This window comes from Gallinula chloropus (genome assembly GCF_964237585.1).
Source record: "Gallinula chloropus genome assembly, chromosome: 29".
NCBI classification, from domain to species: Eukaryota; Metazoa; Chordata; class Aves; order Gruiformes; family Rallidae; genus Gallinula; species Gallinula chloropus.
This window is the reverse complement of record NC_140114.1, coordinates 529,957-541,923: the sequence shown is the minus strand read 5'-3', so window position 1 is coordinate 541,923 and position 11,967 is coordinate 529,957. Positions and strand designations below refer to the sequence as shown.

The following is an 11,967-nucleotide window of genomic DNA, read 5'->3' as shown; positions in this document are numbered from 1 at the left end:
GCTGCACCTCCGCGCCCTTGAGAGCCATAAATGGCTGGAGGCAGCGGCGGGCACGGGGCCACGTGCCTTTGTCCTGGGATCATCCCCAGCCCGGGCGGGGGGACAGGTGCCGACCCCATCACCATCCCAAACCTCTGCCAGCCCCTGGGGCTGGCTCCTCCTGCACCCCCCTCCCTGGCCCCGCGCAGACAAGAGCCCGGTGCAGGCAGATGGGTTTATTGCAGCAGGGGGTGCAGAGAGACCCTCCCCACATCCCCAACCCCCTCCCCGCCTGCGGGAGGGCCCAGGCAGCATCTTGACGGGTCAGTGCTGGACATCCCTGGCGCTGTAAGAATATGTTTGATATTTAGTTGGTTTTCCAATAAAACAACCTAATATCAAACATATCAGACAGAGGCAGGGGCAGGCAGAGCTGGACAGGACCTGGGGGCTCAGCTCCCTGCAAGAGAAGGAGAGAAGAGGAAGCTGAGAGCTGCTGGGGGGGGGTTGGACCTTCCCCAGGGCACCACGCAGGCAGCACCCTGGCCCAGGGACCAGCACCGGGAGGCTCTGGGACCCCAGGCCAGAGCTGGAGCATCCTGCAGCAGGGAGGAACCCAGAGCAGGGCAGCATGGGCACGGTCCCCCAGCATGGCACAGCCTGGCACGGCATGGCACGGCATGGCATGGCACGGCATGGCACGGCATGGCACAGCCTGGCACGGCATGGCACAGCACGGCATGGCACAGCATGGCACAGCCTGGCACAGCACAGCATGGCAGCTGGTGCTGCCCACCCATCCCTGCGCACCCAGGGTACCCCGCGTCCGTCACCGCCTTACCTGGGCCAGCTTGGGGGGCTCCTCAGCAGTCTGGCTCAGGGGCTGCTGCCCAGCCACCGTTTATAACCGCGCTCAGCCGCACTGGGGCGGGGGGGGGAGCGTCCAGCAAGCGCCCCAGCCCCACACACATGGCCTTGTTCCCAGTAATTACCACCCATCGACATCCCCCTGCCCCCTCGGCAGACCCCGCGCCCTTGCCGCTCGGCGCTGCCAGTCGATACAGGTCGATGGCCCAGTGTGGCTGCTCCCACCCCCAGTCACACAGTCATTAGTGGGGTCGTCAATACTGGGAGCCGGAGCCGGCCCGGCTCTGCGCCGCGGAGGGGCTGCGGGTAACCCTGCCCAAGGACGAGCACTGGGGGGCTGTGTCGTGTCCCCTTGGTTTGGGGGAGCTGCTGGGACCCCCCGTGCACAGCAGCATTCCCTCTGCAGGGCAGCTGGAGGAGGCCACCGCCTGTCACCCTGCCTTGTCCCTCCCGCAGATGTGGAGCCACCGCACTGGGTGCTGCTGGGAGACAAAGCAAGACCCCAGACCCTCTCCGGGGTGGCCCTTGGGACGGCTCTGCTGGTGTCCAGCTAGGAGGGCACATGGGGTCTCTGTGGGTTCTGGTGCCCATGTCTTCCCTGGGCCACCACAGTGGGACACGCTGACCTTGGGGATGGCACTGGGGGGGCCAAAATGAGGGGGGGACACCAATGGGGTAGGACGCAGCACAGCCAGAGCCCCAAGTGCCATGGAGGGGCAGGTGCACAGGTCCTGCTCCACTGCCTGCCTGGGCTGGGGGTCTGGGGGCTCTGGGCCCACAGGGGCCACCCAGGAAAAGTGGCATCTGGGACGGTGGGGACACACGTGGTGCCAGCCCAGTGCCAGGAGCTGGGGACGCGTGTGCGGCGGTGGCTGACGTGATGCAACCGGACAGCTGAGCTAATGAAGGGCTGGGGACGGGGGGTGCGGGCCCGGCGGCCCCCAGCCCTGTCAATAAGCAGAGCCAGGCAGGGACTGATGGCCCCTGGGGCTGGGAGACACCAAGGTCGAGCGCAGGCGGCGGGGGGGGGTGGGCAGGGCCCTGCCAGGCGGGGAGCAGTGGCCTTGGGTGTACCTGTGTGGGGAGTGGGGCCGGGGACCGCTGCGCCCACCTGGGCCCCACTCCCCGCAGCTCCAGGGCTGTGCTGCATCCCCGGGAGCAGCGTGGGGCCGAGGGCACCCGGCTGGCAGAGCGGCCGTGCTGCCACCTCCTGGCCCCGGCCACGGCTGGGCCGGCCCTGCAGGGCTGCGGGACGCAGAGGAGCTGGACCACGGGATGGATCCCGGGGTGGATCCCGGGATGGACCCCGGGCTGGACCCCGGGCTGGATCCCGGGATGGATCCCGGGATGGATCCCGGGCTGAGTCCCGGGCTGGGTCCCGGGATGGACCCCGGGCTGGATCCCGGGCTGGACCCCGGGCTGGACCCCGGGCTGGATCCCGGGCTGGATCCCGGGATGGACCCCGGGATGGATCCCGGGCTGGATCCCGGGCTGGGTCCCGGGCTGGACCCCGGGCTGGACCCCGGGCTGGATCCCGGGATGGACCCCGGGCACGGGGCTGGGCTGGGTCCCGGGCTGGGTCCCGGGCACGGCGCTGGGCTGCCCGGTCCCTCTCCCTGCGGCCGGGGCCGCCCCGCACCGCCCCGCACGGGGCCGGCTCAGGCCCCGCTCGTTCCGTGTGGTTTATTCTCCAGTGGGGAGCCGGGCGAGGCCGGGCTGGTGCTCGGCCGCTCACAGCCGCTCCCTGTAGAAGGCTCCGCCGAGCTGGTGCAGCTCCTGCTGCTGCTGCTGCTGCTCAGCCCCGAGAAGCTGCTCCAGGGCGGCCCTGCCAGGGACAGGGGCGGCTGAGCCCACCACCCATCCCCCCGGACACTCAGTCTCTGCGGCTGCAGCTCAGCGCAGGACAAGGGTGACCCGGAGGCGCAGGGCTGGGCACACCCGCTCACACTCGGCCCCTGCCCAGTGTCTGCTCCCTGGCAGCCGGGCGCAGCTCCGACTCCAGCATCCTCTGCAGCGTCCCGCAGGCTGCGGCCCGGGTCCCCCTCCACCACTGCCGGGGGTCCCCGACCCCCTGCCCCTGGCTGCAGGGACCCAGGAAAGGCAGGACAGGGTGCTGAGGGGATGCCGGGACCTGCCCCCTCCCCAGCTCACCCAGCAGGGCTCCCCCTTGCCCATCACCCCCAGCACAGGGGGTTCGGGGCTCCCCCTTGCCGAACACCCCCCGGCACAGGGGGTTCAGGGCCCCCCCTTGCCCATTGCCCCCCAGCACAGGGGGCTCAGGGCTGCCCACGAGGAGCTCCAGAGCTCTACCTCTCCATCGGTCTCTCACCGCCGTTACCCCTCACCAGGACCTGCAACCGAAGCAACACTTTGGGGTTGACCTGCCCGAGGGGGGACCCCGCCCCCCCCCCCGGACAGCCACCTCCCCACCCTGTCCCACCTCCTCCCGCCGCAGCGAGGGGCTCTGGCGGCTCGTCCCGGCCATATCCCGCTCCACAGCTCCGCACCAGCACCGCTGCTCAGCACCAGCCCCACGCCGGTTACCACGGCAACGGCGCAGGATGCTGCAGGGCAGGGCAAAGTCCCCCGTCGCCCCCCCGACCCAGTCAGAGGCCAACAGCACACACGGGGCAACTGTGGTTTTATTAAACAGCAATTAAAAAGATTGCAGAGGCCCAGGGAGGGGGCAGGGGTCCCCCCCGGGGCAGGGGGTCCCCACCCCACGCAGCACACGCTGCCTCAGCCTGGCAGGACACACGGACACGGAGTTGGGGGGACACCACAAGCTTTCTTTGCCCATGGTGGGGCTCAGCGGCCGCTGGTGAGAGTAGGAGACCACAGCCCCTTGGCAGGACAGACAAGGAGACGTTTTGAAGCTGGTATTTGTCTGCCAGAGATGTCCCCAAATGCCCAGTTGCAAGAAAACAGGAAAGGTAATAAATAAGAGAGTAGAAACTGTGGCCCAAAGAGGCACCTCAGCCCCTGCGGCCACCGAACTATTTACACCCCATCCAGGCACCCTCACACCCAGCCTGGGTGCAGGGGCAGGCTGGGCACGGCTGCCTGAGGGCAGCAGGCAAGGCCAGTGCCAGAGGAAAGGAGAATGTTCACCCTCTGGCTACAAGAGACAGGCAGCTCCAGAGTCTGAGTCCCAGACAGACAGGACGGACAGACAGACAGCATCCACCTGCGCCAGCCACCGTGGGGAAGGAGCAGGGGCAGAGGAGAGCAGGGGCTGGGCTCCAGGTCTGGTTGATAAAGAAGCTAAAGCTGGTCAGTGTATTCACAAGGCTGGGGCTCCAAGGCGTGGCTGGGCTGGGTGCTCCAGGCCCAGATCGGCCCCGGGGGCCCCCACGGACCGGGCGCCGCGGGCTGAGCTGCTCTGGAACGGGTCCCGGGGCACAGCTGAGCTCCAGCAGCTGCTGCTGAGCAGCCACCTCCAACACCCCCTGAGGGGGAGACCCCCGGGGACAGCAGCTTCCTCCCAGCGCTGCTGGCACTGCAGCCAAACCCTGCCCAGCTCACAGGGTGCTCTCCAGCGTGTTGTAGTTGTCCTTGAAGCTCTTCAGCTCCAGGAAGTGTTTGGCACGTTTGCTCTTCTGGTTGGAAGGCAGGTAGGTGACCTGGATGGTGGCTGGGTTGGAGATCTCAGGGGACAGGGTGAGGTCCTTGGCTGCTGACTGGTGCTGCCGCTGGCTGCTGCCGCCCCGGGCCTTGGTGCTGCAGGGAGAGGAAGGACAGACAGACACCTCTAGAGCTGCCACCCTTCCCAGGAGGGCTGCTCCTCCATCTGATGGGAGGCAGACCCCTCCCCAGGACAGCAGAGCTCGCTCTGGGTTTGAAAACCACTTCTGAGGGTGCCAGGCCTGGAGCCCAAGCGAGAGGCGCCGGGCTCAGCGCAGCCAGTGCCAGCAGGAGAGGGGCTGCAGGCAGCTAACGAGCCCCCAGACTCATTAACAGATCACAGAACGGTCAGGGCTGGGAGGGACCTCACAGACCATCCACTCCCACCCCTGCCAGGGGCAGACACACCTCTCACCAGCACAGGCTGCTCAGGGTCCCATCCAACCTGTCCCTGAACAGCTCCAGGGAGGGGGCAGCACCCTGTGTCAGGGCCTCCCCACCCTCAGAGTGAAGAATTTCTTCCTAATACCCCATCCAAATCCCCCCCTTCCAATTTAAACCCATCCCCATCGTCCTGTCACTCCAGACCCCACTAAAAAGTCCCTCCCCAGCTTTGCTGTAGCCCCTCCAGGGACTGGAAGGTGCTGTAAGATCTCCCCAGAGCCTGAACAACCCAACAACGGTGCCCGAAGAATCCCACTGCTGGCTGAACCTCTGCAGGGAGATTCGTGCTGCAGGGAGAAGGGAAGTAAACTTGGGAAGGAGTAGGCAGCCTGGAAGGATGGGCAGGTCCTTCAGCAATGGGAATCACAGGATCCCCAGGCTGGAAAAGCCCTTTGAGATCCTCAAGTCCAACCGTTCCCATCCTGTGCTGACCCAGCTCCCTGAGCACCTCATCTCCCCTCTGTTAAACACCCCCAGGGAAGGGGACTCAGCCCCTCCCTGGGCAGCCTGTGCCACAGCCCCACAACTCTGCCAGGGAAGAACTTTCCCCTCCCATCTGCTCTGACCCTGCCCTGGGGCAGCTTGAGCCCATTGCCCCTTGTCCCATCTCCTGTCCCCTGGCTGCAGAGACCATCGCCCACCTCTCTGCACCCTCCTGGCAGGGCAGGGGAGGTGGGGAGAAGGGCTCCCCTCAGCCTCCTCTTCTCCAGGCTCAACACCCCCAGCTCCCTCAGCTGCTTCTCAGAGGATTTGCCCTCCAGCCCCTTCCCCAGCCTGGTTGCCCTTCTCTGCACTCGCTCCAGGACCTCAGTGTCCTTCTGGTGCTGAGGAGCCCAGAACTGGACCCAGCACTGGAGCTGCAGCCTCCCCAGTGCCCAGTCCAGGGGCACAATCCCCTCCCCAGCCTGACTGGCCACCCTGTTTCTGACACAAGCCAGGCTGCTCTTGGCTTTCCTGGCCACACAGGGTTGCACCCACTCCCACCCCTCCTCACCCCTGCCCCACGCAGCCCCCACCCCCAGCTCCAGCCACCCCCAGCCCCAGCCACACTCACACGTTGGCCAGCTCGTTCAGGGCATCCTGGTACTTGAGATATTCCTGCTTCCCAAAGACCTGGACACGAAAAGAGACCCCAGAGTGAGGGGCTGAGCTGTGCTGGGGGGCTGAGCTGAGCCCAGGCAGCCGCCCGCTCACCCCGGTGCCGTGGCGGGCGCTGTCGTAGCCGTCCAGCAGCGCGTCGATCAGGGCCTTGTGGGCGCCCTTGAAGGAGGAGCTGGAGTTCCTCAGCTCCAGCAGGTAGGCACAGAAGTTCTTCCCAATTAAAGACTTTGGGTAACGAGCCTCTGCATGGAACGGGATCTCTGGAGGGAGGAGGAGGAGGAGGAGGTGCCACAGCAGAGCTGGAGCGCGGGGCGCACGCGCTCCCCTTGCCCTGCAGGTAGCTGGTAATTAGCTGCAATTTGGCTGCAATTTGGCAGCTCATGAGACCTCCACCACCCCCAGCTCCTCTGTTCGCTGCCCAGGAGGTGAGCAGAGCTGACAAGCCACTGCTCTCCCTGAGCAGGGACCCTGAGCCTCATCAGGGGGCTGCTGGGGGACACACCACCCCCCTCCTCCCCTCAGCCCTGCCCTGAGCTCCCTCACCAGAGGTCCTGATGGCATCCAGAGCCTTCATCCTGTACAGGTAGTTACAGCCGCCTGGCAAAGGGAAGAATCCATGGGGAAAGCTTAGGAAAGCCTGGCAATGGGAGGGAGGTGGGGAAAGCAGAGTGGGGCCAGGCATGGAGACACCCCCTGAGATGGGACAGCAGGGAGAGAGGCCAGAGAGTGCCTCAGCCCCAGGGGAAGGAGCATGCCCAGCCCTGGGGGTGTCTGTGGTGGGCACTGGGGTTACCTTGTGTCTCCAGCTGCAGCAGCCTGCTGTCATCCTCAGCCAGCAGCTGGGGCTCGTACTTGATGTCCTGCACCCTCGACAGGCGAATGTCTATTTCTTCCTTCAAATCCTGCACAGGGAAGGGGAAAAAACCCACCCAACCCCCCCCCAACCATTGCCAGAGCCATCCCTTTGTGCAGGGGGTCACCAAGAGCGGAGGGGGGGCTCCCAAAGCGAAACCCTCTCCTCCCCCAGCTGACACCTCCGCGAGGCGGCGGCTCCAGGGCTCCCCCCACCCGTGCCCGTGGAGGGGGAGCCTGGCGCCCACCCGGCACCCACCTTGGGCGCGTGCTGGCCCACGGGCACGTGCGGGCCGCGGCGGGACTTCATGGCGAAGCGCATGATCTGGCGCTTCACGAAGATGAAGAGCAGCACGAAGACCTGAGGAGAGCCCGGGAGTCAGGATGGGCTGGGGGGGCAGGACGGGCTGGGGGGGGGGTCAGGATGGGCTGGGGGGGGCAGGATGGGCTGGGGGGGGGGCAGGATGGACCGGGGGGGGGTTCAGGAGAGGCTGGAGGGGTCAGGATGGATCTGGAGGGGTCAGGACGGGCCAGGGGGGGCCCAGGACGGGTCCGGGGGGTGTCAGGACAGGCCGGGGGGGGCCCAGGACAGGTCCGGGGGGGTCAGGACGGGCCGGGGGGAGTCAGGACGGGCTGGGGGAGGTTCAGGACGGGCCGGGGGGGTCAGGATGGGTCTGGGGGGTCAGGACAGGCCGGGGGTCCCAGGACAGGCCGGGAGGGGCCCAGGACAGGCCGGGGGGAGTCAGGACGGGCCGGGGGGGGTCAGGACAGGCCGGGCGTCAGGAGAGACGAGCTGAACCCCCCCCCCGGCCTCACCGTCGGCCTGGGCAACCCCCAGAGCGCCGGGACCGCTGGTCAGGACCCCGCGGAGCCCCAACCTGACCCGACAGCCCCCCCGGCGGGTCCCGTTCGCGCCCCCTCCGCCCCCTCCCCCCTCTCCTCCCCTCCCCCCCCCCCCTCCCCCCCCCGCCGGCCCCGGTGCCGCGCGGGCCCTGCGGCCCCCCCGGGCAGCCTGAAACGCCGCTGGCGGTGCCGGCGCCGGGCCCGGCCGCTCACCAGGCTGCCGTAGGCCATCACCAGCACCACGTTGACCCCGGACAGCCAGTTGCTCCCGGTGCCCGCCATGCCCGGCCCGGCCCGCACAACATGGCGGCCGCCGAAGCCCTTCCGCGCCCCTCTCACGTGACACAAGCGCCGAGCGGGGGGGGTGCGTCACGTGACACGGGACGTCAGCGCCGGGGCCGCCGGGAGAGCGGCCCCTCCCGCCGTCACGTGGGTGAAGCCGGCCCGGCCCTGCCCCCTCCCCCTCCCCCTCCCCCCCCTCCCCGGCGCCCGCGTCACGTGATGGGGGCGGGCGCCGCTGGTAGTTGTCAGTGTGGTGAGACCCAGGTAAAGTTGGCTGCGCGGAAGCGGCGGCGGCTCCGGTAACTGCGCGCGGCCCCTTTAAATCCCGCCCCCTCCTCCCCTCACACACCCCCCCCCCTCATTCCCCCCCCCGCCACCGCCGCGCGCCCAGCCGGCCCCGCCGCCCCTCGCCCGGGCCCGGCCTGGCCCCGCCGCACCGCTCCGGGGGCGGCCGCCGGGCCCCGTGCGGCCTAGTGGGCCGGGCCACAGCCGGGGGCTGGCGTAGCGCGCGGCCGCCGCAGGTGAGGGCGGGTGGAGGGGGAGGAGGTGGTGGGGAGGGGGGGGGTTGGGTTGGGGTTGGGGTGGGGGGGGGAATGGCGGCCGCGGCCATGAGGGCGGAAGCGGCCCCGCGTTCGCCCGCCTCCTGGGTGCGGGCCCGGCCTGGCGCCGCGCCGCCGCGGGGGCTCCCGCCCGGCCCCGCGGGCTCCCCCCCCACACCCCCCCCCCCCCTCATTGTGCGCCGCGGGTTGGGCCCGCTGGGCCGCGGCTCCGGGCGGCTTCGGCTGCGCCGCTCCCCGGGGCCCGCCCGGCCCGGCCGGCGGCGGCGGCAACAATGGGGCCCGCGCTGCCCCGCCGCCGCCGCGGGGCTCTGGGGCTCGCGGGGCTCCCCGCCTGCCGCCGCCACCCCTCGTTTCGCGGGGCGGGGGTCGGGGGAGGGGAGGGCGGGGGGTGGGGGGTGGTCGTGGGGGTCGCGCCGGGCGGCGTGAGCCGAGCTCGGCCCCTCGGCGCGGGGCGGATCCCCGCGCTCCGCGCCAAAGGCCCGGGCGCTGCCGGTTCGGTGGCTCCGGAGTCGTTCCGGCCCCCGGAACGGGTGTCCTGCCCCAGGCCCCGCGTGGGGCCTTCCTGGCCGTGCCGGCCTGGGGGGTTCTGCTGCCCCGGCCCAGGAGCTTTCCCGGTACATCCCAGGCTGGGGGCTCTGCCGGGGCACCGGGGGGGCTTTGCCCCCTTCCCCTCCCCCCTGCACCTCGCACTCTGCACACGGAGTAATTCGCTTTGCAGCTGCGGTGTGTTTGCTCCGGAGAAACCACCCCCAGCCCCGTCTCGGGCTCCCTCAGGTGCTCATTTTACCCCGTGTTGCAGGCAAATCTTCCCCAGTGCTTTGCCCTCTGTGGCCCTTTGGAGCCCTTTGCACGTGTTTAATTCAGGTTTCTCAGAGGGGGATGGAAACATTGGGGTGGTTTTGGGGTGGGTTGGTGGTTTTTTGTGTGTGTGTGTTACCAGCTAAGGGAAACTGAGGCTGGGACGTGCATCAGCCAGCAGGTCTGCCCCAGCTTGGGGAGGGGTTGGTTAGTGGATGTGACTGACAGATCCTTGTTCTCAAACTGTAAATTTACCTGGATTTTTTTTTTTGAATAAAATGATCAGCTCATTATGTTTCTGTATCACCTCTTTTTCTGGAGACCCCACACTCCACCTCTGGTGTAGCTGAGACCCTCTCCCGAGGTGTGGGGGGCCAGTAAGTCTGGAAAGGCGAGAGGGGGGAACCAGCCAGGCACCTCACGTTTTACTTGCAGCCTCTTGGAAGAAAAGGTGTTGTGAGGTGTGGCTGGGGGGCTCCTTGTTTTCCCTCAACCCCCCTCTCTGAGTGCCCCTCTTCCCTGTTGCCTTGAAGCCTGCCCCTGCTTTGACAGGGTTTCTGTGGTGTTTGCTTTGCCTGGACTCTCCCTTTTTTGTTCCATCCCTCTGGGTGAGTATCTCTGGGTTTGCTCTTTGAAAAAAAAGGAGAAAGAAAGGTAAAGGGTTGGTAATTGGACTGGGAAATGTATGTTATTGCTGCTCCTCTGTGGGTCCAGGACAGCCAAGGTTTGCAGCTCAGTGTTGTCTGTGAGCTGGGCCACAGTTACACCAGTGAGGGGTGAATTAGCAGCAGCCAAATCCTCCTCCCCCAGCACAGAGCTTGGGGGGGTGTGGGGATGCCCACTTACCCCCAGCCCTGTCAGGGTCACAGCCTGCCTGTTGTTTCTATTAATAGCTGCTTTTCTTGGTGGTGGTTTTGTTTTGCTGGGGTGTGTGTGGGGTTGTTTTGGGGGGTTGTTTTCCCCCTTTTCCTTTCCCCTCTTCAGGTTAAGGAGGGGTCAGGGTTGGACTGTGGCAGCTGTGGGACGGTGCCCAGCTGCTGCACCAGGGTTTGGGGCAGCAGGAGCTGTGTCCCTGCTCCAGCTGCAGACACCCAGGGCTGCTTCCCCCTGGGCTGCAGTTCTGCTGCCAAAGGGGCTGAAATATGACAACTTGTTTGTGCGTGAAGCCCTGGGCACTGGGAGGGGGAGATGGGGTGGTGGAGAGCAGGAATGAACCCTGGGCTGTGGGGGGAAAGGAGCCTGTGTGGGGTGTGGGGGTGGCTGCTCTGCCTGGGGTGAAGCCCTTGGTGTTCTGCACACCCTGGGGCAGCTCGGGCTGTGTCCTGGTGAGGGGTCCTGGCGCTGGGCATGAGCCTTGTGAGAGCCTGGGGAGCTCTGGGAGCAGCTGTGTTGGGAAACTCACCTGCAGAGGAAGGTGAGGTGCTGGTGGGGGTGTGGGGGTGACACCAGGCTCTGAAGGGGAAGGTCCCTGAGCCTGGCTGAGCTCTCTGCTCACAGGCTGTGCCAGGAGACCTTCCCCCCTGTTGTTTTGGGGGCTGGTTGCTGAGCTGCTTCCCCTGCTCTGCACTCTGTGCTCTGTGCTGGGTGCTGGTGTTTGCCAGCAGCGTTTCAGGCTGTCTCCCTCAGGTTGGATGGCCTCCCTCAGGTTTCCTCCCTGCTCTTCACCCTCTTTGGCCCCTTCCCCTGCCCCAAGCACCCCTCTGCAGCCCTGGGAGCACCCCCCTGCTTTGGAGGAAGGCTTTGCAGTCTTGTTAATGAAATCTAAAGCTTACTGAGCTTTCAGGGCTTGGAAGCAGCAAGTCCTGTTGAGTGCTGTGCCCAGGAGACCACAGGCAGGTGTAGAACAACCACCCAGTGGTGATCCTGTTGTAGCCACCTGGGTTGGGCTTCTCCTGCCCCAAGCCCAGTGTGAGGTGTTGAACTCCTCTTTGGATGCTCCAGGGCCTGGGCACAAGTTACCTAACAGTATTATGGGCTGTTACTCCTTCCTAACATCTAGTTCAGCAGAAGCAAAGTTGGTGTTTGAGTTCTGGAGAGCGGTTGGAGCACCCAGGGGAGGGGCAGTTGTACAAGGGTGATGTGTTTAGAGAACAATAACCCCCCAAACCCGTCGCACCCCTTATTCCTGCAGAGTTCTGGCTTCCCCTGCCCTGTTCTGAAGGTGAGAAGGGGAAGTAGCTGATGTTTGATGCTCTGGGATGTTCTGCTCTCAAAGTGAAGCTTCTTTAGAGCTTTTTTCCCCCCCCAGTGCTCTTTGCTTCAGGTGTTTCACTGTGGCCTCTTATGGCCCAGGCTGTGGCCGGTTGAACCCTTCAACCCACCTACTCCCAGGTCCCAGTGCCTCCCACCTGGATGTTTCCTCTGGGGTGCTCCACCATGGTACTGGTGGAGAAACTGGAGGAACCTGGAGAAACATAGGTGTGGCCTTTAGTCTTGGGGGCATGGAGAGGTGGGAGGATGGCCCCCCCCATGCTGTTTGGGGAGGGAGGGTGGGGGTCCTGCGACAGCTTTACTGGCTGCCTTGCCCGTGTGATCGTTCAGCCTTGCTATGGGCTGTTGTTCTCAGTCTCTAACAGCCTGTTCTCTCTTCTCCCCTGCCCCACCACAGAGTTCTACC

At 66.4% G+C, this 11,967-nt stretch overlaps 1 protein-coding gene across 1 annotated transcript; it reads right to left on the bottom strand.

Moving 5' to 3' along the window:
* Positions 1–3,470: 3,470 nt before the first annotated feature.
* LOC311202335 (protein C1orf43 homolog) lies at positions 3,471–8,031 on the bottom strand. Its single transcript, XM_084276922.1, has 7 exons — positions 7,924–8,031; positions 7,127–7,228; positions 6,809–6,917; positions 6,559–6,612; positions 6,109–6,275; positions 5,969–6,027; positions 3,471–4,566 (listed from the first exon to the last, which is right to left on the bottom strand). The coding sequence occupies exons 1-7, from the start codon at positions 7,990–7,992 to the stop codon at positions 4,368–4,370; spliced, it is 759 nt and encodes a 252-aa protein (XP_084133048.1). The 5' UTR covers positions 7,993–8,031; the 3' UTR covers positions 3,471–4,367.
* Between the last annotated feature and the right edge of the window lie 3,936 nt (positions 8,032–11,967).